Here is a 27519-nt window from a genome sequence, read left to right on the forward strand (position 1 = left end):
ATTCTGGGAGCTGCAGTCCACAACACCAGACAGCAGCTGCGGCATCTGAGGAAGGCTTATTCGAGCCGAAATGCATCATGCCACACAAGCTGTGAATAAAGGAACTCCTATAAAGCTCCCTGCTGTGTCCTCTGGTCCCTTTCAAGGAGGGGTCGATTTTGGATATATATATATATATGCCAGAAAGGGTTTCCCGCACGATGAAGCCACAGGAAACACAGAAGACCCGCACTCCAGGGTCCGTGTTTGGTAAATGTTTTTTGGCGACGCGTTTCGACCAGGCGGTCTTTTTCGTAAGCCAGCCACATAAACAAACAGTCACCATTTTAAAGTGCACTAAAGGGGTAGTAGACAGTGAGAAAGGACCATAACCCATATATATATATATATATATATATATATATATATATATCCAAAACACGTTCCCTTCCAACGGAAAGAACAAGCCACACCAGTTCAGCAGGTCAGTAACGCGCTTTATTAAGCAGTTCCAGGCATGACGCGTTTCGTCGTTAGACTTTCTCAAATGCCCTAATGTTAGGGAAGTGCTTTCCAAGTCCACCTTTTAACCCAGCTGGCCTCACTACGATTGGTTGACGCCTGCTGGCAAACGTCAGGGAGCATAGCGAAACTCAGGGCTCCGAGTTTCACAGAAAGCAGTCATGATGTCAGTACTCCCCCAAGTGGGCGGTGATTGCCTCCTCTCACCTGGCGCTCGAATCCCGGTGGAAAAAGCGGCTGACCAGGAACCATCACCCACCCGCAGGGCACACTCTGTTTCCCAGGAGCGACATCCAAGTGAGAGGCGCTCCCTCGTGCGATCACGATCCAAACAGTGGGCAGGTCACAGACGCGCAATGCGGTGGTTCGGCAGCATCCCCAGTCTGTGAGGTAATACCAAAGTTTGTTTGCCACTACTGCCGCCGAACAATCTTTGTTGAGTGGGGGGCCCTCTGTGTGCTGTGGCCGCACACAAATATCTCCAAAACACGTTCCCTTCCAACGGAAAGAACAAGCCACACCAGTTCAGCAGGTCAGTAACGCGCTTTATTAAGCAGTTCCAGGCATGACGCGTTTCGTCGTTAGACTTTCTCAAATGCCCTGTTAGGGAAGTGCTTTCCAAGTCCACCTTTTAACCCAGCTGGCCTCACTACGATTGGTTGACGCCTGCTGGCAAACGTCAGGGAGCATAGCGAAACTCAGTGCTCCGAGTTTCACAGAAAGCAGTCACGATGTCAGTACACAAGCTGTGAATAAAGGAACTCCTATAAAGCTCCCTGCTGTGTCCTCTGGTCCCTTTCAAGGAGGGGTCGATTTTGGATATATATATATATGCCAGAAAGGGTTTCCCGCACGATGAAGCCACAGGAAACACAGAAGACCCGCACTCCAGGGTCTGTGTTTGGTAAATGTTTTTTGGCGACGCGTTTCGACCAGGCGGTCTTTTTCGTAAGCCAGCCACATAAACAAACAGTCACCATTTTAAAGTGCACTAAAGGGGTAGTAGACAGTGAGAAAGGACCATAACCCATATATATATATATATATTTATATATATATATATATATATATATATATATATATATATATATATATATATATATATATATATACATATACATATACATATACATATGTATATGTATATATACATCATGTCATGTGATCAAGGTACGTTGTGTACCGAAACGCGTAATGGCCGGCATGCTAAACAGCTAATAAAAAGAAGATCTTAAGCACTTATCTGGGTCTGTGCTCCACGTTTTTTTCTGGAAGAAAAGCGCAAGCGACTGCTCGTGGGAGTCGAGTGGCGTGATATATATATTTATATATATATATATATATATTCACTTAAAAAAACATAGGTTTCAGGCCTTATATAGTTAGGAATTGGCATTTTAAAAACCTTGAAAATTCACTGAAAAAAACATAGGTTTCAGGCCTTATATAGTTAGGAATTAGCATTTAAAAAACCATTGAAATTACTCCTATATAGTTAGTTGTACTAACTATATTTCGCGCACCCGCAATTCACTGCTGATGATGTCACATATTACATCATTCATGACATGGTCAGTGACATCACTGATGACATCTCAAATGACATCTCATTTGACATCACTGATGACATCATCCAGTGACTGTGTGTTTCTGTAAAGTTTAAATATGTTTTACATATTGAAGAATGAGTGGATGTATAAGTGTCTGGATGAAGGATGAAGGATTTAGTAGGTGCGTGACTGACTGTATGAGTGAGGGATTAAATGTGTCTTACTAAATGCATGGGTTAGTGACTAAACCGTCTGAATGTGTGCATCAGTATGTCTGTTGTTGTGTAAGCTGCTGCATGTGTTGATCAGTAGCTATATGAGTGGCTATATGGGTTATTGATAGGTTGCCCAAGTATTTGAATGGGAGACTGAGTGTGTGTGTGTGTGTGGGTGGCTGGGAGGTGTGTGACTGTGCATAGATGTGTGAGCAGTTGATTCACTAGATGTATGAGTTCAAGAGTGCATGTGTAAACAGCTATATGGGTGGTTGACTGTACATGGGTGTGTTGGTGAGTGAATGGATATCTCAGTGCTACATGTGCAAGTAAGTACATATGTAAAACACAGTGCATGTGAGAGTTGGCATATATAAATGACCAGTGAATGTGCGAGTGGCTATATGGATCATTGTGTACTTGTATCAGTGATTGTATAAGAGAGTAAGTATGTGTTAGTATATGTTTGGATAAGTAAGGTGTTGTGTGTATAACTATATAGTTGAGGAAATGGAAGTGTCATTGATTCTTTGCATGACTGACTAGGTGTGTGAGTAACTCCATGGATGAGTGGCAGTGTGTGAGTGTCTGTATAGGTGTATGACTGCATATGATAGTGTTGTATTGATGAGTGACTGTATGTATGAGTGATTCTATGGGTGAATGAGTGAATGTGTGTGTAGACCTAGGAATCAGTGAGTGCGTATGTAGTAACTGGTATTGGTGTGTCAATGGTTTCAAGAATGGTAGTTTGTATTTAACACTGGGTGTATCAAAGGTTATATTAGAGTGTGAGGAGGTGCATCCTATTATCACATGAATGAGATCATCAGTGATGTCAACATTGTGTTTGTTCGGAGGACTAATATTTCCGACGGTTTTTATGAGTGTTTGATCGTTTAATGTTGACACACTTGAGATTTCTATAATTAGAGGTTCCTGACGATGATCAGCATCAGAGCCGTTGGACAAATCTATGTGACCGTGATTTCCACTTCACCATTCGACCCACTAGATATCTCAATTAAGTTATTGTTTGATGATTCCTGATTCATTAAGTTTGTTGAGTTGCTTGGGTGCCGTGCTTTTAAACTTCTTTTATGCGCCTCTTTTGCGAACTCTCCCATCTTGTTAAGTGGTGACTTTTGCTTAGGGCCAGGTACTCCTGTTTTTTTGTCCCGTTTTTCATCGCTGGGCAGTTTGTCTCATCTACCTTCGGGGAAAATGTTAGACTCCAGCCTGGAGTACCACCTCTCACTCCTGTTACTAGGTTTTTGCTTGATTTGATTTAAACATGACTGCATTCTTGGAGTTGAGTGGTTATCTGACTGTTCCTTATATGCAATGTCTGGGATACTGATATTATGGCCACCCTCGTCGTCAACTATGTCCAGTGTTAATGGCCTTATGGTTCTTTGTTGGCTTTTTGGTGTACTCTTTTCCAAAGATTTTTCACTGAGGGTATCCGTTGTCTTATTGTTGATAATTAAATGCCCTGAATATTTCTTTTATTCTTGAGCCTGTTCAAAACTTTTGTTTTCCATATGTACTTACAGTGTCAGTGGAGCAGGTGAAACAGGCAGATTAACACTAGACTGAAGAGCTTGATCTCTTAAGTTTGGACTGTCTGCAAATGCTAAAGCCGGGGAATCCTAAACTCTCAACAGACAAAAGAGAAACAAAAGAAGGAGAGCAAGGAGAAAAATCAGACAATACAAAAAAATAGAATCCGCAATGGCGAAGAAAGTAAGCGACAGTAAGAAAACAGTAATCAACATCGCAGATACTGTACTAAGCAAAACAGAAATCCAACTGTTATCACTGGGATTATCATTTTGCCCCAAGAGCAACTTTAACTATGGGCAGACTCGAATCGACATTTTTAAATGTATTCGTAAGTTGAAACTGAACAAATACTTCACTGTCAAGGAGGGTGTGGACTACAAAACCAAAGAAGCGCACAATACTGATTTGGGATGTGACAACTTGCATGTATCTGATGTGACCACACTATTGACTTTACAGGATCTAACAAATGAAGGAAACCAAGTACCACAACAAGAAATTAGTCAAAGTTCCACACAGATGAGATTGCAAGAGATAGGCATCAAACCATCAACAGTTACCAGCAGTCCATTTAAACCCAACTCCACATTCATGCCTAGGATGCCCAAAGATCCAATAGACATTTTCCATGAGTGAGTGATAAAACACCTTAAAAATCTGAACTATAAGACCAGACATCAAAAACTGAAATTAAAATATCAGGAGATACAATATGCCAATTTGATGAAGAAACTAACAAATAATCATGATATTGTGATCAATAAGTCAGCTAAAGGAGGAAACGTAGTCCTTTGGCCCAAACAACAGTATCTCAAGGAGGCCTACCGACAACTAGATGACAAACAATGCTATGAATGATCTAGTATGAAGGAATATAAGAAGGCAAGAGAAGGCTTAAAACGAGATCTGTCACAGTGGAAGAGAGAAGGATTAATTACAAATGACGAATATGCATTTATGCACAAAGAATTTCCCGTTTTACCAACTATGTATTTCATACCAAAAATACATAAGGAAGAGTTACCAACTCCCGGAAGACTGATAATTTCAGCTAACAATGGCCTCTTTGAAAACATAACTCAATATGTGGATAATTTTATACAGGAACATTTTCAGAGGCTGCCTTCTTACATAAACGACACTGGGAACGTTTTAACTAAGCTCAGTGAAATAAAATGGACATCACATTGGACATAACATCGCTGTACACCAGCATAGAACATCTTGTGGGGTTGGAGGCTGTGAAATATTTTTTAAGTACAAGATCTATCAATAGGTTCAGTCATAATGCTATACTGTTAGATCTAATTAGCTGGTGTCTACACAACAACTTTTTCCTATTTGGTAAGGAATTATTCCGACAGAAAAGGGGAGTGGCGATGGGAAAATGTTTAACCCCTAGCTATGCTTGTTTACATGTTGGCTGGTGGGAGGAACAGGTTCTGAAGAAGAAATACCTCGAGTTATAGAAAACACACGTCATCCACTGGATGAGATTTATTGACGACATTTTTATCATATGGAAAGGCACCACAGAAAGTGCAGAAGCCTTCATCAAGCAAATAAATACAAATGAAGTGAATTTAGAATTCACTTCACATGTCAATAAATACGCTATAGAATTCCTGGATGTAAAAATATATGTCTCGAATAACAAATTAGAGACCACATTGCATCGTAAAGACACGGCAGGCAGTTCAACGCTGCATTCAAGGAGTTTCCACCCAAGACACCTTATAAACAGTATTCCCTATGGTGAATTTGTAAGACTCCGCAAGAAATGTAGTTCATACAAGGATCTAGAAAAATGCCAGCAAGAATCTACGGAAAGATTCCTTCATCGAGGTTACAAAGATAAAACAATATAATCAGCATTACTTAAAGCAAATGCGAAACCCAGGGAGAGCCTACTGATACAGGGTAGGAACACTACAAAGGGGAACCATGCACCACATCAGAAGCCAGATAAAGAAAATACAAAAAGTTAGACACTTAGACTTATAATCACCTATAATCGCCAGGAGAGACAGTTGTGAACAATAGTCAATAACAACTGGCCAATAATACTTACAGATGGAGTCATGGGACATAGACTGCCAAGGAAACCAACACTTACGTTTAGGCAAGCACCCTCGATGAGAACCAGCCTAGTTAAGAGAAGACCTGAAATCAGCCCAAAAAACACATGCCTAACAGCAAAAAATTGGTTTTTCAAATGTAAATCTTACAGGGCATGTAAATTTGACATCAATACCAATGTCACTGACCATGTCATGAATGATATAATATGTGACGTCAACAGCAGTGCATTGCGGGTGCCAAGTCATAGTTAGCTGAACTATCTATAACAGGGGAATTTCTATCGTTTTGTATGAGTGAAATGTCCAACTAACTATAACGTCCCCGAAACCTATGTTTTTTTTTGAATTTCTAAGGTTTTTTTAAATGCTAATTCCTAACTATAAGGTCTATAAAACCTATGGTTTTTTCAGTGAATTTCGAAGGTTTTTTAAATGTTAATTTCATATTTTAATATTTTGCAACTCTATTATCCTTTTTTAAACTTTTAAAATTATGTCATATTTTAGATCTTCCCCCAAAAATATGTATATCATGTTTTTTTGTAAGTCCAGTAACGGTTGTCTACCAAGCTCCATCAGCACGCGAATCCTATCCACCATATTGAAATGATGCGCATTGCGTATACGACTGGTTTGTGGCACCGCGTCCCGCGTAACAACTTTTACGTATGAGGTCGCGCCAGCTGCTAGTTTGGTATGCGACGGGTATGCAGTACCAAGCCGTGCATTATGTCATGTACGTATGGTCGCGCCCGCTGCATGTTGCGTATGGTCGTGCACGCTGCCAGGCCCTGTCTTACGTCATAGACGTATGGTGTTGTGCCGGGTACGCCATTCCCGCATTTTTTTTATGTCTCAAAAGTATATGTAAATAACTTTAAAGTGTATATGAGACCAAGCGATAATCTAAAATATTTTAAACATTTATATATTTCTAACTGTAATAAACTTTTATAATAGTAAATATATTGTCTCAAAATCGCGTTTGGTGCGGTCTCCTTGCATGCTGAGTGCGCGATTGTCATGTGACCATAAAAAAAAGCATTTCAATACTTTATAACATTTACCAATGTAGCAGTTGCAAAACGCCACCCAATTTAGTCATTCTCTCTACAGCATTTGATGACACACCACTTCTGCTTAGAGAGTTTTTTGAAACTTTTTGCTATGTACACATATCTCACACTACACAGAACATTCAACCACCATCTTCATCAATATTCATCGTCTGTAAAGTAGTCTTCCACCTATGATAGCCATATACCTAAAAGTTACATAACCAAAGTATTCCCCACTACCAGAGGTAACATGGTTGCATATGCTGTCCACAGCACAATGTAATGTAGTATGGCCCAGGGGCAGTATCATGCCAAAAAAAAGCGTGTGCGGAGCCTGTAATGATACGTATGCATGGTGCAGACAGAGTGCACTGGAGCAATGTCTTTTCCTACAGGACTGCGTCGTCTACAATAGCGACTTGATTTGAATTGTGAACACTGCTGTCTGCAGTGTTAATTGAAGGCAGTACTCACACAGACATGAATACTTTTTCTCACTTCCTCTTCACAAAATACAACAACATAAATTACAGAAAACTCTGCAATAAATATATCCAAACAATTCAAATTCCGATTTCTGCTGTCCACAGTGTAGACTATTCAGTGTTCCCTTGGACTTGCAAGATGAATCTGGTCATTGTAGTAAACCTAAAAGTAATCTAAAACAAGTTCTTCAAGCAAGTATACTAAAAGGATATTGTGTATATTTCAATAGAAGTTCTAGTTTATTGACTACTGGATTCCGTGATTAAACAATCACCACTCGATCTCAATTATGAAGCCTGCTGACTGCAGTGTAGGCCAGAGGCACAATTCATTAACGCCTCACAGCCACGTACCGTTGAATTCGAAAGCATGGAGTTGGCTGCACCAGATCGGAGGGGGTACACAGAAATAATCACAGACTTTAACTTCTGACATCCTCAATCATAGAATCAAGACCCTGTTTCACTGTTCAGACCTGCTGTACTGCGGTGTACTCCACCGACTGGTGTCAACCAAGCACAATAAACATGTGCAACAGTTAGCTACGCAAGCACAGAGTCTGATGCACCTCAACGGACGGAGTTCTATGAAAACCAAGCAGCAGGTAATATCGGACATCATCCATTGTGAGATCAAGACACCGTTCCACTGTTGTGACCTAGAGTTGGGTGCACCTGGTCGAAGGGAGTACCTTTATCTCCACTCTCAGATGCAGTTCTCACATCGTCCATTGTGGGATCAAGACACCGTTCCTCTGTTGGTACCTGTTTGACTACTCAATTCAATTTCAAACTACTCTATTAGTAGTATCCAGAGCACTCCACGCTGCTGGGCCTCAAGCTGGGCGCTTTGTGCCTGTATCGCGGTAGCCAGCGTTGATCTCAGGAGCCTTCAGAGCTTGCAGACCTCGGCACAGGAGCTTCCGCCGGCACGTGGTGGGCCCTCTTTCACATAGGGTGGTGTCGAAAGCTAAACTGTGGGGCATATGTGTGTCACTGCGGCCATGACGGTTTCTCAGTACCAGCGTGCTGAGAGCATCATTCACGCAGCCAATTTCACTCATGTGGGCAACCTCATGGGGGTGTAAGCTGCGCAGACACGTTTGCCATTCCTTAAGAGAACTACACCCAGAGAAACGTGCCTTTTATTCATACCCCCATCCTGAGCCAGCCCACTACGCTAAAGATTTGGTGGGGGAGGGGGCACGTACGAGCTACGTTTCCGTAATCTTCCCTACTGACTATCTGGGTACGTCATGGAGTCCCATTTGTTGAACTAGAGCATCGGGGAGATGACCAAGGACGATACATACTAGTGAAGGGCACTCTTGATGGCTCCCTGGTGGTCCTCAGGAGTGTTTATGCCCCCAACTTTGACCAAGATCGCTTTTTAAGTGGGCTGGGTGCGGTTTTGGCAGACTGGGAGGGGATCCGCTGGGTGCTGGGAGGGGATTGGAATGCAGTGCTGGACACTGGACTAGACAGATCACACCGACTCCTTCAGGGTGCAACCGCTAGTGGAACGATTCACTTCATGGGCAAGTGGGTGGACACTCTAGGACGCGTGGCGATGCCTTTACCCAAATCACAAGGAGTATTCCTTTTAGTCTCCGGTACACAGCCTTCATACCAGAATAGACAGGTTCCTCTGCTCGAGATCCATCATCTGGAAAGTCCACGAATCTACGAACCTTGCCAAGACCTTTTCCGATCATAGGCCCCCAGAGCTTACACTTCGTTGGGGTGTGGTGCCCACCCGAGTACCCACCTGGAAATTGCACCCACACCTACTTGAGGATGCCCCATTCCGCACGACCCTGTTCAATACTATCACCTACTACTTAGCCGAAAACTGGAACACAGCATCCTCTAACCTGATTGAATGGAACGCTCTGAAAGTGGTGGTTAGGGGGGGCGACGATTGGACAGTTAGTGGGGGCCAGACAGGCGATGCACCAGAGATTAAAGGACATTGAGGACAGGTTACAAGTACTGGAGAGGGAGGCAGCACTAGACACTGAAAAACGGGAGGCATTGCAATCCGGCCCACATAGACCATGCGGAGACACTGGAGACATTGCGGACGATAGACTACAGGGTGTTTGTTCTACGAAAACAGACCGAGGGGGATAGATCTGGTACATTGCTTGCCTGCATAGTCAGAGATAGACCTGACCCGCCAATCATATCTAGCATCCGCACCCTAGCGTAACATTTTGTCCACACACAAGCAGAAATAAATACAGATTTTCATGACCACCTCGAAGCACTCTATGCACCCCCCGCTACAGTAGAAAGCTCCTTGATTACTGAGTTTTTGCAATATCTCCCTTTCCCGGTGCTATCGGAGGCCGTACAGAAAGGTATTGCTGGCCCAATAACTCAACAAGAGATACGCTCTGCAATTAAGGGTCTGAACTGTAATAAGACACCTGGGATAGACGGGCTCCCTGTAGAATTTTACCTTACCTACTCAGAGTCTTTAGTACCCACACCGGAGGCTGTCTTCAAGGCAGCTTTTGAGATTGGCCGTCTGCCTGATTCAACCATGCAAGCACTGGTTGCATCCATACCCAAGCCAGGGCGGGACGGGTTAGAGATGTCTAAATACAGACCCCTCTCTATGCTATCCACTGAATATAAAATCCTAAGCAAGGCCCCTGCCAACCGCATACAGCCACACCTTACTACACTTATTTACAGTGATCAATGCAGTTTCCTCCCAAACCATAGCACCTCCCTGAACACCCGACGATTGCACTCTGTAATGTCGGACACCCCACGAGCTTACCAACATGCAGGATGCATAGCACTGGATCTTAGACAGGCATTTGACTCCCTATCCTGGGATTTCATGTTTGCGACATTGAAACGGTTTGGATTCCCTGATAAATACCTTAAATTGGTCCGCTTATTATACATGTCCCCAGCGGCCAGGGCTCGCACGGGCCGCTACATCTCCGACCAATACACTATCCACAGAGTCACAAGACAGGGGTGCCCCCTGTCCCCCCTGTTTGTACTTGCACTAGAACCCCTGGCACTGGCCCTTCGGGAGTCAGCGGACCAACTGGGCATCCATATCGAGGGAGTACATCATCTAATATCTGTCTACTCAGATGATATACTCCTATACTTATGGGACCTGACTGCAGATAATGCCCCACTCCCTGCCATATTTGTCACTTTCGATCGCTTATCGGGCCAGGCCATACACCCTGAGAAATCGGCAGGTTATTTCTTACGAGAGACACCACACCTAACCCACCTACTGTTCGGCACTTATACCTTAACAGTGGCCCCCACCACTTTCAAATTCTAGGCATACAAGTCTACAGAACACAGGAGGATCAAATAGAGGGTAATACTCTACAGGCAATAACAGGGCTCCGTGCTAGCGTCGGGTTTTGGTCCTCCCTACCCGTATCAGTGATGGGATGGATCGCCATCTCAAAAACAGTGATGCTGTCTCACCTATTATACTACTTTGTGAATCTACCGGTGGTCCTCCCACAGTCTATTTTTAATACGTTGAATACCATACTGATTAATCTCATCTGGGGCACTGGCCGTAGACGAATAAGTCTTCGTAAACTCCAACTAGGGACGTCAAATGGCGGCCTGGGGGTCCCCGACTTCCGTGGGTACTATTACGCTAGTCGGCTCCAGTGGCTCTCGTACTGCAGGAAATTGGATTTTTACGATGCAGAGGCTGGACCGAGGTAAGCTGCATTCTTTGCTGCTACCAAGGGCTCGGATCCCCCTGGAGTGCCCCCCCCCCCCCCCTTTGTTGAAGTCTGTCCTGCTCTGTTGGAGGAAGGCCCTATCCTACACATCTGCAGCGACCCCATACGCCATGAATATTCCCATATTAGGCATCCCTACACCACAGGGGAAACTTTCACAGGCCAGCATACAGGACTGGACGGACAGTGGGGTGGAGGAGGTGGGGGCATTCTTTGGTGATGGTACTATGTTGGACAATGACTCCTTCTTACAGGCCACAGAGGCACCACGCGCCTGTATCTGTTACACTCCACTGTGACAAACTATATCAGAACCACATAGGCCCCAAAGAGGACTGAACCCACACAACATGACTTAGTACACCTTTTATATTATATGGGACCTGAAGGCATTTGGTGCGCTGGCTGTATACTGGGGTCCGGGCACATGCAGCAATTTCACTCAAATCCTTTCAAACTGCATCGCTTTATTACACACAGCCACTGTCTTAGACGCACCTGATTTCACCATTTGTCTTCTGTGGCATTGCAACATTCTGCATTATATTCTTCACAATTATTTCTTTATTCCTGCTTGCTAAAACACTAAATTCGAGTCTTCTGACCAGTAGAGGGAGTGGTTTGCTTCCCATCCTTGTATAGTATAAACGCATACTATCACTACTTACACAGGTATGCTACAGCGGCCAGTATCCTACAGTGCCCATATTTATTTATTTATTTATTTATGGATCTTGTAGAGCGCACAGATACCTCCGTCGGAGGTGTCCCGGCGCTAAAGACTGTCAGCGGAGATAAAGAGGTACCTATCTAAGATGAGGAAAATAGCCATGTTTTCAGGCGGCTGCGAAACAGTGCTTCAGATGAAGCAAATCTGAGGTCCAAAGGGAGGCCGTTCCAGTGTTTCGCAGCAAGGACAGCGAAAGCTCTGCCACCCATTCGTGTGCGGCGGAAGCGTGGCACAACCATAAGACGTAGGCTGTTGGAACGTAGGTCTCTCACTGACTGGGATAATGTCAGTCTCTTTCTCAGGTATTCTGGACCGGTACCGTTGAGAGCACGGAAAGCAAGAGTGAGTATTTTAAACTTAATCCGAGAGGCTATAGGAAGCCAATGGAGCTTTTTACGAAACATGGAGATCGAATGTCGGAAAGGGAAATTGCCAATCAGTCTTGCTGCCGCGTTTTGAACTGCTTGCAGGCGTTCAATTTGATACAAAGGGGCCCCCGCATAAAGACTGTTGGCATAATCCAAATGGGACGTTATTAACGCCTGGGTAACTGTTCTGCGCGCATCCATTGGCAGGAATGGAAAGATTTTTTTCATCATTTTTAGCTTTCCAAAGCAGGCAGCCGTGACTTTATTAATTTGAGGGCCGCAGGAGAGCGTGTCGTCAAACTGGAATCCCAAATTACGGGCGGTGTGCACCGGAATAGGGGGGGGGTTAAGTACCGTAGGCCACCACAGTGAGGGGGGTATTGTCATTTTTTGATTAAAGAACAGGACCTCCGTCTTATACGTATTGAGACGAAGGTGGTTCGAGGCCATCCAAGAACAGATTTCTCACAAACAGTGGCGGAAACTAGAGAGGCTGGAGTCAGAGTGATCTCTAAAGGAGAATATCAGCTGTGTATCATCAGCATATGAAATCACTCTGACTCCGCATGCCTCCACAACCTTGGCCAACGGGGCCAGGTAGACATTAAAAAACAGAGGACTCAGTGCCGAGCCCTGAGGGACTCCACAGGCAAGAGGTTTGGACCCTGATTTAAAAGGTCTGAGGAGAACCCTCTGTGATCGGCCCTGGAGAAAAGATGTGATCCAAGACAGTGCAGAACCACCCAGTCCAATCTGCTCCAGTCGGTCTAAAAGTATTTGATGAGACACCGTATCGAAAGCGGCGGACAGGTCGAGGAGAACCAACATGGCCTCCTCGCCCTTATCCACGCACTCTCGAACAGTCTCTGAAACTTCTAGTAATGCAGTTTCCGTGCTAAAACCCGCACGGAAACCAGACTGGGAGTCATGGAGTAGGGAATTAGTCTGGAGATATTCTGCCAATTGAAGTTGGACGGCCTTCTCCAAAACCTTCGCTGGTTTAGGGAGGAGGGAAATAGGCCGATAATTGCAGAATTGAGTGGGGTCCGCATCTGATTTCTTGAGGATAGGCACAAGCAAGGCTTCTTCCCAAGCAGAGGGGAATTGGCCTAACTGTAAGGAGGCATTCCAAAGGGAGGTTAGTGGCTCTAATAATAGGGTAGCTAAGTCAGTCATGATCTTAGGGGGAACCGGGTCCAAAGGGGAGCCAGATTTGCATTGTATAAGAAGTTTAAGTGCCAAATCGCAAAGAGATTGGCTGGCAACATTGTTGGGTGTAATTGCGGGAGGTTTGACAAAATCTTTAACAATTTTAAACAAAGTTTTAGCCGAGTTGTCTGCATCTTTGATTTGCGAGGTGAAAAACTCTTTCATGGCAGTTTTTTGGAGCTTGGAGAATTGCTTCAAGGCCGTTTTGTATATAATTTTCGCCTCTGAATCGTATGTCAATCTCCAGCTGCGTTCTAGTTTTTTGCAGCGGCTTTTTTCTTCCCGTAAGGCAACAGAAAAGCAGGGAGCAGAGGGACGAGATCTTGCAGATGAAACCGATAGGGATGGAGCAATACCGTCAATCGCAGATAGTAGGGCAGCATTGAGCTTGAAAACACCAGCATCTAAATTGTCTATGTGAGACTCCAGAGGGCAACTGAATACCGGCTCTAGGGCCGAGCACGTGATTTTATGCCATTTTCTCCTGAAGTCTGTACCCAATACCACTGAAATAGGGGACTGAGGAAGAGGGATATCGAACGAAAGAAGGTAATGGTCAGTCCAGGTAAGGGGCAGGGGGGGATAGGTGCTAATCCCTGGTAGATTAGAAAAAATTAGGTCCAATGTATGGCCCGCCTCATGTGTCGGACCTTGAATTAATTGCGACAGGCTCAGGTTTTGAAGAGAGTCGAGGAACCGAGTGGATAAGGTGCAGGTGGGATCCTCAGCATGTAAATTAAAATCGCCTAATACTATAAAGTGCGGGTGCTTGAGAGACAGGTCAGTTATGATGTGGACCAACTGCGTTAAAGAGGAAGGGGAAGCTTTTGGAGGGTTATAAACTAGAATGCCAGTTAGGTAAACTGATGCAGAGTTGGCAATCGAGAAATACAAGGCTTCAATCAGCCCAATGTTAGTAAGTTTTTTTATAGAAATATTGAGGTGGGATTTAAACATAATAGCACATCACTTTACAGCAATCAGCTCACAGCTTAGGCTCACAGTTTCATCCCGGAGTCTTCAGACCGGTACCTGTGAGTAGTTTGCTTCCCACTCCCGCTATACTCTAAACGCATACTAACACCCCCTGCACAGCTATGCTACAGCGCCCAGTATGCTACAGCGAACAAAGCATATAACTTTACAGCACTCAGATCACACTTTAGGCGCACGCTTTCATCCCCGAGTGTACGGGCCCCTCACCTCAGCAACATCTCACAGTGGACAAAACAGCATTTTCACACCGGTACGGGTATACTTCACTTTGGCCAGTATGCTACAGCGACCAGAGCACATCAGTGTACAGCACTCAGCTCACGGTTTAGGCGCATGCTTTCATCCCCGAGTGCACTGGCACCTCACCTCAGCACCATCTCACTCTGGGCAAAACAGCACTTTCACACCGGTAGGGGTAAATACTTCACTTCACACTCCATGTATAGCACACCCTAAACAACCCACAGGCGTTACAGTGCTCCTACCCTCCTTTTTCCTACTTTTTTCAAACTTTTTTCCCTTACTCGCTTCAACGAAAACACAAAATGACGCCCAACACTTCCTAGTTGCAACCGTTAGCAGCCAATAAGCAGCAAGCTCATGCTCGTAATGCCTCAGCCAATCAGATGACAGAATTCTCAAAGATCGATATCTGTAAATTTTGATATTTATCCAAACTACTGAATGGATTTACACCAAATAAACAGAAGTGCGCTTTCTAGGCCTTCTCCCTGCCAAATTTGGGGTAATTCTGTTCACCCGTTCGACCTGTAGCCTTGTCTAAAGTTTCCTATGGAAATGAACATGGAGAAAACACGTTTTGGGACCCCCATTTATCTCGGCCCCCCTTTGAAGAATCATCCCCAAACTTTCAACATAGGAGCTGATATGAACTAAGAATTAGTTGGAAAAATTTCATGAAGATTCATGAATCGACGCCAAAGTTATAAGCAAAACAAAAAATTGTCTTCCTATGGGAACTTGGTCCTAACTATAACTACCTACTGGCAACCGCCAGTAGGTAATTTGCTATATATAATCTCAGGTCTTCCAAAGCCTGCGGACTCCAAGGCGGGTGCTGTCTCTGTAAACATGAGGGGGGGCACATGAATTAAACAAATTTAGCAAGTGCACAGAGCACTCACGTGGTGCAAGACTCCTTTATTAGGCAAACACGTTTTAGCTGTCTCCTTTGTCAATGCTTTCTAATACTGAAGTCAACGAGTTCTCCCTCCAATACTTTAAATGAAGCCCTGAAGAGGTTGTGGTCCCCGGGGCTCAAGACAGCCCCCTGGAGGGGAGTTCCGCATGGCCCCCCTCCAATATGTTATGAATGCCATGAGGTGGTAGTGGTCCCCAGGGCTCTAAGAGTCTTAAGAGCTCTAAGAGCTCTAAGAGGGCCCTATGACCCCCTCTCTTTATTTAAATAAATGCCCCCTGGACCTGGCCCACCTGAGGGCTTCATGAAAATCTAGCGGGAGCCCATGATTAGTTTAAAAAAATGTTGTAATGGATTCACGGCTCGGTTGTATTACCGCGGCGGAGTGCTTTTTGGCCCTTTCAGGGTCACTGGGGGACTGCAGGATCACAGTTAGGGGGTCAGGGTATTCCCATCCCTTTAAAAAAAAGAAAAAAAAACTTTTTGGTGGGACTTAGCTGAAGCCAAGTCCCAAGATTGGTGCCAACACTCCCTGATCGAAGTATTGGCAGCAAATCAGATTTAAGCACGGGGATTATATCGTTCAACCAAACTGAGAGTAACCCCAACACCGAGTATTCAGTGAGACAATCTGAGCAGTGACAAATAATACTAACTTCCAACTCATGATGCTGACATTGGTCCTTTATTTACTACATCTAAACCTCAAATTAAACTCACAAGAATTCTCGTCTTGTATCATCTGGCCTATTGCAACATAATCTATATAGCCCCCAGAAAAACTACATAGGATACAAAACCAAGCAGCTAAACTGTATCTGGGAAAACATGACAATATTAATTCAGCTTTCCAAGAACTTCACTCACTCCAGTGGGACAAAAGATGCAATTAAACAGTCTGTGTAGCGTCGTCAGATCTTTTTGGAAAGGAGCCCAAGAGCATATGAGATATGAGTTCCCACTATACTTCTGTTTAGGATCTGAGGTCCATCAATCCAAACTTGATGGCAATGCAAGAGAAACAAGCATTGGCAAAGCCAATAGTTCTTGTGTTGACTAAGAGCCTTCTGGCAAGTCTTGTTTAGTTTTGTCATGGTTTTTGCAAAACTTTGTTGTTTGCGAACACGCTGGACCCTCATCAATTAAAAAAAAAAATGTTACAGGCAAGAAAACCACACTTTACCATAGTACTTCCTGGCACTGAAGGGAACTACTTTGTGCGTGGATGTGTTCCTGGTGAAAAGGCAGCATGCCATAGCTCGTAATGAAGTCAGCCAATGGGTGAAGTGGGCTGATACATTGCTCCTTAATGCATGCTGGAGTTAATGGAACAACAATGTGAATGACACCAACCACAGAATAATGGATGAAGTCTGGCTGAAACCCCTATAAGTAATTTATTTATACACATATTTTTAGAAAAATAAAAAGATCTTGGCTAACACGCACTTTAAAAAACTCAATAATGCTGGCATTGACAGCAAGTCTCTTCCCTTTTAGATTGAGAGAAAGAAAAAAAAAGAAAAAGAAAGTAGGAAGGAAGTAAAGAACGAAAGAAAGAAAGGTAAAAAGAGGATTACTTGATATAGAACAGTTACAAATGGACACAATTTGGTATGGTTGTGTCCCAGGAGTCCCCCAGGACCTGCGTGTTTTGGATGACATAAACTGAGAGTTTGGTGTCCCAACCGCTTCCGGACACCCCCACAGGATATGTCGGCTGTTAGACCAGCTAACTCTACAGTGCCACTACCATCCCTCTGTATTCTACAGTGCTGTAGGTAGTTTCTGGCAACCACTGAACATGACAACCCTGTTTCCTCAGGGATCGTGGAAAACAGTACAGTACATTTCGCTCAGACACACGTGCTTGCTTTTTCTGAGAAAATACACAGGTTGGCGATTAGGACGTTTCAATAAGTATTTAAAAATGTACACAATGGCTAGTGGCGTAACAAAGGCCCCCGGAGCCCCTGTGTTGCAGGGGGCCCAGCGCTCCAGGGGCCTCCTCCACGGCCACGCAGCCAGCACTTACGTTACCCTCGCCGTAGATACCCTGCTGCGGCATCTTTAATAAATTAAATGGTGCGTGGCGCGAATTTCTCCACGGAGACTGGTAACTATTGTCATGCGCATTGTGTAATTAAAAGTGCGTGTAGGAGGTGAGGCATCCCCGAGATGACAGAAGGACTGTGCGGCCGCTGCCGCCGGCCATAATCGATTTATTGCTAGCCGCTGAGTGGCCGCTTGGATATATATACACATGATCTCTCGCTCCTGGTGAATCACTTCTCTGTTAAAGGTAATCTTGCGGGAAGGTTCTGGCGAAGACTGAAGTGTTTTTATCCAAACAGGATATTTGAAGAAGCAAAACACGTTTTAAGGATATTTATTTAATATGCTGCTTAAGCTCTGTTAAATGCTATATATGGCTTTCAATTGCATGCAGCCAATTTGGCACGCTATTGCACCTTTCTCCTTCAAAGCACTTTAACGATGGCAGGAGGAGACCATCAATCTGACTCAGATCCTGGGGATTGAAAGGTGTTTTTTTTCTTTGTGATTTGCACCGTCCCTAGATCCATCTTCTTTGGCACACACTTCAGAGGGGCACCTTTGCTTTCCCCTTCAGCCAATGGCAGGATGGGATAAAATGAACATTCCTGATACATTATTCATTGGTGGGTCTCGGGCCCCAGGGGACAGCATAACCTGGTGCATGTGTTTAGTGAGAGATGACTGACTCCACGTCAGCCCTCCCAGCCTTTCCGAATTAGTAGAGTTTCTGGGAAACTAACCAATGTCACGACAGACAGCCCCATTCTTGACATATTTTCATCAGAAACTTTCTTTTTTGCATCAGTTGCTGTTTGGATTTCATTCTCATCTCGTGAGATGTCGAAGATGCAAATAGCCTTCCATTGTACTACGTCTCCTCCTCCTACCAACCATTTGTGTCTGAGAATGTGAGGGTACGATAACATTTTTTGTGAAAATGACAGCGAAATGTACAAACCGAAGGAAATATGGGAGAGGTCGCCACTATGGACTCGATCGATTTCATAGTGCTTGCATCTCACATCTGTAGGGGCGTAGCGAGACCTGACTTTGAAATGTGAACTGTGCACACCTATGCCATACCCTAATTCAATGTAAAATAATCCTGGGAACTAAATGTTTTTAATTCAAAGAAAAGAAAGTAAAAAATATTAAAATGTTTGTTATTACAGATTAGTACTAACAGCCAAAGACCCTTTCATACATAAACACTACGTGAGTGTGTGAATGGGATGGGACGTGGGGATGGCATCACCCATTTTATGCCCCCCAGGAAACTGAGCGGAACATGTCCCACTCTAAGGGATACCGATTGCACACTAAGAAGGGTTATAGTCCAAAGGCAGTGCTGTGGATGAGGAAGCATTGTGGGGTTCTGAGTGCCTGCACTTTATTTGATTGGCAGAGAGCCTGCACTCTCAAGAAGGACCCATTACTATCAATGGGAGAGCGCCAGCACTTCAGTGGGACAAGAGCACTCTAAGGTTGTTAACATCTGTACTTCTCTCCCGCTATTTCAAGCACTGGTCAAAGCCAGTGTGGCTAGAATTTTGCAATTCCGATGCCGAAGCACTTCCCGCAAAATGAACTTGTTCCGAAACTACGATACATTGCATCATTTCAACAATCAATATTGACTTAACAGTGTCACATAGGCTGCCTTGCAGTTGAAGACACCTTGCAAAGGTAAACTGGTCACCGTTCTTTTTGTTGTTTGTTTATTCATATTCGATAGTTGTATGTCAGACCATCTTGAACACAAATATCACCTGACATAAGTATTGTGTTCTGAATATCAATTACAAAAATATTGTCCCATTACAAATATATCATCGCATTGGGTGTGCATTCTATTATTAACTCCAGTTGGGTAATATTTTTATAAATGCTATTTAGCACACAATATTTATGTAATACAATATTCCGGTATCACACAGTTAAACTGCGACTACTGAAGTATTAGTATGTATTGAAATGGCAAAACAACACAGCCACAGAATGTTACTGCATAATGCATATTTTGCCTTTTGACCACTTTATTTAATCAACCTGGCGACCTAATTTGATCCCCCTTGTATTATAATTCTAGTGGCCTTGGTTAAGGTCCAAGGGGACTTGCAGACACAAATACACACACACACACCACATACATACATGTATCTAAACACACAGTCATAACTGTAGAAAAAACTGTATTTTACATTTCCAAAATCACATCCATTCACACAAAGTTGTCATATCCAAGAGGACATTATGTTTTAAATTTCCCCAAAATAATTCAATTAATTTCTCACTTACTTTTGAAAGCCCCCATTATACTGGTCAGATTGCAAAATAATCATGCACAGACTACATTCATTAGAAGAGAGAAACTGGTTATAAAAAAAATGGCACGATGGTCTTGAACTGTTTATTTGCAATCTGGGTCAAACAGTCATTTGTGTTTTATTTTTCCATTTAATGCCTTTAGAAGGCAAGAGAAAGACCCCTGACATGTCATACCAGAATCTTCATCTTCGTTATGTTAATCTGGAGCGAACACCAGATGCCGATTATCCAGAGGTGCCCTTTTTATATGCTCCAGGTTCAAACTAGAGCAAACATCAAACTTTGATTTAGGTTGTTCTTGGAGCAGCTCCATATCAGAGTGGCACAAGAAGGCGTGAGGGATCATGCTATCATTTTAATTTTGAGCAACTTGATTATTTGATGGCAGGATCTGGCTGGCATTCGTCATGGCCTTGGGTGGCGACGGTCCACACCCTTACTGAATAAATACTGTGATACCAGATGAAAATGCCCAAAAGCGTGATCGGTTCAAGAAGCATAAGTTTTCACCCCACAGCTATAGGGGCTGTGTTGTCATTTAATCACCAAGAGAAAAGCGTAGGTGGTCAAGTTGGCGCATGCGATGACTAGGGCGGGAGAGCTGGTGAAACACAGAAAAGGAGTCATGTCTCAATAAGGAGAACCAGATAGGGACAGATAAAAAGAGGTTTGGGTAGAAAGCCATGCAGAGTTTGTTTGCAACCCTAGTTATTTAAAGCTCTTCACCAGACCCAAGGTGTGAGGTAGGATATTTGTCCACACAGTAAATTTCAATTAGCGTAACTTGTGACACTGGAGCCCAGTCCTCGCTATCAGGGTGGAGCCACAACTTTGGCTGCATTTGAACACTAGTCCTTGGTGTGAGACTGAAGGCTGGTTGTCAGTTTAAGACCAGTGGCCAGCGCACAGAGCGAGATGGAGCTCATCCTTGGTTTACAGATGGTGTCCAGTTATTTGTGTGAGGCTTCAGATTGGCTCTGGTGAAACAATAGGTCCTGCAGCCTCCGCAGTGCGGGGGCTCGAACTCCAGGGCTATCCCGCCGGCACTGTACACAGGTGGGCCTGAGAGCTCCTGACTGGTTCCAGGAGCTTGGGGCTCCCCTCCATGCACTTTGCAGCCTCCCCCCCCCCCCAAGTTTCGTTACGCCACTGACAATGGTCTACCAGTTTCTAGAGCTGAAGGGGACTGCTTTAAGTGTGGGTGATGACACTGTACTTTAGCAGAATGCCAACACTCACATAAAATAAACCAATAGCTGAAATGTACTGACCTACATCCACATGTTGTATGCTATGGTGGGTTGGAGCAACCTAGGAATGACACCAAAGTAGATAAATGGATGAAATGAAATGAAATGAAAGTGGGTTTTGTAAAGCGCATTACTACCCGAAGGCCTCGTAGCGCTGTAAATGCATATCTCTGAGGGTCTACTAAGTTATTTAGAAAAAAGGAAGGTTTTAAGAGTTTTGCGGAATTTTAAAAGATTGGACTCGTTACGGAGACTGGAAGGTAAAGAGTTCCAAATCATGGCCGCATTCAGGGAGAAGGAGCGTCCACCCCACCTGGCCCGTTTGATCTTGCGTGTTGTTGTCAGAAAGGCCGTGCTGGAACGCAGTGATCTTTGGGGATGGTAAGGGGTGGCAAAGGAACAGATCAATGCGGGGGCGTTTTTCCACATGGCCTTATGCATTATGCACATAGCCTTGAATTTTACTCTGGCTTGGATGGGCAGCCAGTGTAAATTTCTCAGGGCAGCAGTGCCCTGAGTGACTACGGGACAGGCCTAGCAGTAGACGTGCTGCTGCGTTCTGAGTGACTTGCAGCTTTTTAAGTGTGCTGGTCGGTGCACCCAGATATAAAGCATTCCCATAATCGAGACGGGACAGGATGATGGCCTGGACCATTATCTTGCGGGACTGAAAAGGGAGAAGTGGTAGAATTTTCCGCAACATACGCATCAGCCCTAAGCAGGTGGCGGAGAGTATTGTGGCTTGCTGGTTAAAGCTAAGGGTATTATCCAGCCACATGCCCAAGCTTTTGATTTGCTTTTTTGGTTCTGGGGGGGGGGGGGGCATACAGGGTGGTCATTGTAGAGTTGGTCTAGGGCCTGCTGTATTCCCCAGGAACATCAGTTCAGTTTTGTCCCCGTTAAGTTTTAAATGGGAAGAGGCCATCCATTTTGTGACTGCTACTAGGCAACTGTTCAAGTTAGACAGGATGTGTCCTGGCTGATTCAGGGCCACCACAAGCTGTGTGTCATCAGCGTAGGTCACAATTTCAAAAGCAAAAGGGTGAATGACCTCCGCTAATGGTTGCATATAAATGTAAAACAGTGTGGGGCTCAGGGAGGAGCGCTGAGGCACACCTTGATTGAGAGGCCAAGTTTTGGAATGAATGTCACCCTCCACCACCTGGAATGTTCGGTTTTCCAAAAAAGACTGTAGCCATGAAATGGCTCTTCCCATCACTCAAAGCTGTTTTAATTGGGAGATAAGGATGTTACTGTTCACAGTATCAAAGGCGGCACTCAGGTCCAACAGCATGATTGCTGTGGTGCCGCCTTGATCCATGTGGTTGCGGGCTAGTTCTGTGACAGTCAATAGTGCCGCCTCTGTCCCCAATTTAGGGCGAAAGCCAGCTTGAGAATCATGGAGCAGATGGTTGGCTTCCAGATAAAGCATGAGACTGGTGTTAATATGTTTCTCAAGTAGCTTACCTACCCAAGGAAGGAGTGAGATGGGACGGTAGTTAGTCATTTTTTCAGGGTCAAGATTAGTTTTTTTTAACAAAGCCCTAACTTGTGCACATTTCCAGATTTCTGGTACTCTCCCTGTGGTGATTGACATATTTACGATATTTAAAATTACTGGTGTAATGGTATCTGCGACTTTCAGGAGATAGCGTGGGGGAGCAGGATCTGAAGGGGAGCCTGTTGTAACTTTCAACATGAGAGTATTAAGCGCGTCTTCTTCAAGCAGTGGGAATTCAGCTAGTTGGCAAACCGTGGTAGGAGGAAGGGTGTCTGTTCCCCCTGGGTGTTGACTAACCAGGTCAAATGATGAGGAGATGGCTTGGATTTTTTGATAAAAGTACTCTGCCTGATTGTCACAGCGAGTCTGGGCTTCACGGGGGTCCTGCAAAATTGTGGGGGTGCTGATCAAGGATTTCGCTATCCGGAAGAGTTCCCTCGGGGAATTAGCGGACGTTGTAATTTTTTCATCGTAAAATAAAGCTTGTGCCAGTGTAATTTCAGCTTTGTATTTTTTGATTGCCTCTCGATGGCTACTTCTGTCTTTATCCTTGAGAGTGCGTCTCCAAGTTCTCTCAAGCTTCCGGCAGTTTTGTTTTAACTCTTTTAGCTCTGGGGTGAACCAAGGTGATATTTTGGACTTGGTTTTCACTTTAAGGGGTTTCTGGGGCACGATTGTGTCTAAGGTGGTCTGTAGCCAATTGGCGTAATGGGTATAGAGTGTATCTAAGTCAACCCCGGTCTGCCGAGGAATAGTGGAGAGGAAATCTACCCACTGGTCTGTGGATAGTTTCGCCCAGTCCCTCCCTCTTAATGTGGTTCGAGGGGGCGCAGAGAGGGGGCTAAGGATATGCCAGAAGAGTGGGATCAAAAAATGATCGGCCCATGGGAGGGGAACTGGGTTTCCAGTCTTAAGTCTCTGATCATTACTTAGGACTGCGTCTAGCAGGTGACCTTTATTGTGTGTAGGTTCAAAACCTTCTGAACAATTTGTAGGGCTGCAAGACTGTTCAGAAAGGTGGTAGCTAGAGGATCCATAGGATCGTCTAAGTGAATATTCATGTCACCTAGAACCGTAAAATGAGGCAGAGAGACGGCTGATTCAGCGACTTTGGATGGAAGAAGGTTCATGAAATCTCCCATTTGGCCTGGGGGCGGTAGATAAGTAGGCCAGAGAAAGTTAAGGTGGGGGATAAGTCAAGTGCGAAGTTTATACTTTCGCAGGTAGGAATTGTCGCAGAACTAGTTCTGCATTGGTAGCAATCCTTAAAAAGTATGCCTAGTCCTCCTCCTCTGCCCTCTACCCTGTCGACCCTTTGTAATCCGTATCCCTTCTGTAATATGGCGGTAATGTCTGGGTCAGTTTCTTCCCTTAACCAGGTTTCTGTTAAGAATACTGCGTCAGAGTTAATATCCTCGAGGAGGATTGACATTTCCATCGCGATTTTAGTCAAAGAGCGACAGTTTAGAAGGAACATTTTAAAAGGGGGTCCGACAGTCTCGGACTGCTCCAGTGTGGGGCGAAGTGTGTGTTGACTGTGGGGGCACTTTTTCACAGGCAAATCCAGATGTATGGAATGGCGACATGAAGCCTCTAAGTTGGGCATAAACTTTTTTAGTAGGTCAGGAGCATACCTTATCAGAGTGGGCAGATCCTCCATAGGTTGAGCAGGGGGCCTGGCCCCTGGGCGCTGCAGTACACGGATGGGCGCAGACGGGCTTGCCTTTGGCGCGCCCGCTGCGCGGACGGGAGGGTCTGTTGTTTATATCCATGGTTGGGTAGGTGGGAGGAGGGTGGGAGGAACGATCAACTAGAGTGCCAGCCTTCCCCTGAGCAAGATGGCGGCTGAAGTGGCTGAAATGAGTTGCCAGCGCCTAATAACGGCGGCGCTGTGGCAGGGCAGGTCCAAAAGCAACCTCGGGCGACGCAAGTCTCGCACCAAGGTGGGGACTGAAATTTTAAAATGGTCTGCTAAAATATTTACAGTTTTTTAAGATCGTTATTATTATTTCAATAACGAGCGAACACTCAAGTGAATCAAAATAAAGTGGCACAAGAGAGCGCAAAGATCCCCCGGCTTCCGCCTCAGGGGTGAAATATGCAAGAGGGAAGGCTGAGGGCCCCTGTAAACTCTTAATATTCTCTTCCCTCATGGTTACCTTCAGCTTGGTCAGCAAGCTTTCATCATTGACGAGATCATATGCTGTACTAGCATAAGTGCAGTTTATGTTTTTTGGTGTCAAAATGCTATGAGGTCCTCTTTGATATTGGTTAGTGCTGTTTAGGTGACACTTAATTATATAAAGCCTGAGTGGTAGTGTAAAGCGGGTTGTTCTGTACCACATACTCCTGGGGTTGCCTAGTAACATTTCATTTTGCATGGAAATTAAGGGCTAGAGATTCATCTTCAGGATATGGAATATTATAACTTGTTTCAGCAAGTCAGGAACTTGGCAGTTAGTAAAGGAGGCACACACTAGGGCCCAGATTTATAAAAAAAAAGTAACAGAACGCAGCGCAGCAGCCAAAAATGCTCTGCTTCGCTGCGTGACAGGGAAGGAGAAGGAGAGCACCATATATACCAAGATATGGTTCTCTCCTCCCTAGCTCCGGCACTTATTTTAGCTGTCATGTGCCACGCACAAACCGTAGCACCACAGTGCAAGGGTGTGTGCCTCCATCCAGTACAAAATACTATACGTAAACGCACGATGCAGCAGGCATTCAAAGTTGGAAAAGAAAGGAGAAATATAAACATTTCTCCTCTTAACGCCTCCTTTTAAATGGCGCCAACGTTTGATTTTAAACCCTGTCTACTATTGTTTGTAGATAGGATTTTGCAACCGAAAGGCTTGGGAATGCCCATGTACCGCCCATGTACCACCCATGTAACACCCCTGTGGGGATAAGTTACGCAACACATTGCTTTGTGCTGCTTTGCGTTCTTTCAGGGTACTTTCCAGCGCAAAGTAAGTTTTGCATTGGAAAGTCAATTCGGAAAAAAGCATTTTGTGCTGGTCAGAGTTACTTTTGTGATGCTAACCCAGCACAAAATGTCAGTAAATCTACCCCCTTCATATGTATGTGATGTCTCTGATAATTGTATGCAGTAACTCTTTAATGAATACTGCAGGACAGGGCCAACAGATATATTGGATGCCTCGATCATTCTGTATGTTAGGCTGGCTCGAGAAGGGAAGAGGTTGAAGAAAATTAGTTCTAAAAGTTGATATGAAGAGTTTTAGACCAGGGTCTATAGGTAAACTAGGATGAGACTTAGTAGTGGAAGTGAATATCCCTGAAAACAGAATAGTAGCATGATCAGTTCAGTGAAAGCAGACTATCTGATAAATATCAACAAGGCCCTCATCAAAGCAGAGAAAAATGTGGCATATCGATTGGCATGCAAAAGGCAGTGGTTTGTTGACATCGTAGGCTAGGATTACTTAAGATTTCTGACCTAGAGTTACCATCCGCCCAATTATTAAATGTAGCCAACAAAATAGCTTGAAGGCTTTCAGAATCAGAGGAGTAATCGTGGTAGTCAGAAATGTACCAAAATAGATAACTGCTTATAGTCCTCTCTAAAGCACAACACAAGCTTCAATTAGATGCAGTATAAGGGGTCAAACCTCTGTCTCCAGCCAAGAATGCAGCGTTAGGGTGGAGATCACAAAGGTGTAGTAGACTGTTATCGCTACCTTTCCTACCTTGGCTCGAGGGCTGGTGAGGAGGTGGATTTTAAATGTTAGGGCCTTCTATTGTGAGGTCTACACTAGAGAAGACCTGGCTGGCAGTGTGGCATGACTGCAAACATAGAAAGAGGACAAGCCGAAAAAAATAACACAGAGGTCAGACCCGTATGTGTGAACAACATTGTAAGGAATACAAAGACAAAGAAAAGAATTAATTAAAACAGAGTAAATGCATTTCAATTTAAAAAAAACATATGAGTGTAACTTAAAAAAATAAAAATTGAAAATGGGAACATGAGGGCCAGGTTTAAGCAAGAGTGTCTTAGCCACACATGTTTTGTATTATCTTTGGCATAGGTGGTAATGCACACTTGACGTGTTAATTCTGTATGATTTTAATGATTACAGATCATCCTGTGAGATATCCTATTGAATTACGTTATGTGGTGAAGGTGGTAGAGTTGTAAGCTCTGTCTACATGTATATGAACCTTCTTGGTCATCTGAGTAGAATATATAAACTTGTTTTTGTATCACTGCATTATGTAGGTTAAAGGACACCTTGTACCCACAAATCCCTGATCCAAACAAGAGCAAAATGTTGATGGCCAACACAATTAAGGTAAAACATATGCCAATATACTTTATTTTAATTATTTGCATATTATTGGGTACTACAAGCTCAATATTTGAGAATTAGATGTGCTTCCTTTGTTTCATTCAATAAAACTTTTTTACTCAGAAGATACTCGTTATGCTGAATAGTACTAATGATAAATGTATTTTGATACCTTGCTTGCATCAAATACAACTAGGAATTATATATCAAATATAAAGTTCTAATCTGCCTGGGCTCAATATATGAGAACTAATGTCCCCAACAAAGCAATACCATCCTATATGAACCTGTGGTTCTACTGATCTTTGCTAGGAATGGTTCACTTTATGTTATAGGCTAGTTCACTTTCAGTTAAAAAGAAAGGGTCCTATGAGTTACATAAACAACGTGGATAATCATTGATCT

At 44.1% G+C, this 27519-nt stretch overlaps 1 protein-coding gene across 1 annotated transcript in view; it reads left to right on the forward strand.

Annotated features, from left to right (window-relative positions):
- OSMR (oncostatin M receptor) overlaps positions 1–27519 on the forward strand; it is a 410044-nt gene that overhangs the window by 359042 nt on the left and 23483 nt on the right. Inside the window, exon 18 of the mRNA XM_086960555.1 lies at positions 27045–27117. Within this exon, the coding sequence (XP_086816681.1) occupies positions 27045–27117 (73 nt within the window). The remainder of the gene's footprint in view (positions 1–27044; positions 27118–27519) is intronic.

This window comes from Lissotriton vulgaris, chromosome 3_1, assembly GCF_964263255.1.
Source record: "Lissotriton vulgaris chromosome 3_1, aLisVul1.2, whole genome shotgun sequence".
In the NCBI taxonomy this organism is placed as follows: Eukaryota; Metazoa; Chordata; class Amphibia; order Caudata; family Salamandridae; genus Lissotriton; species Lissotriton vulgaris.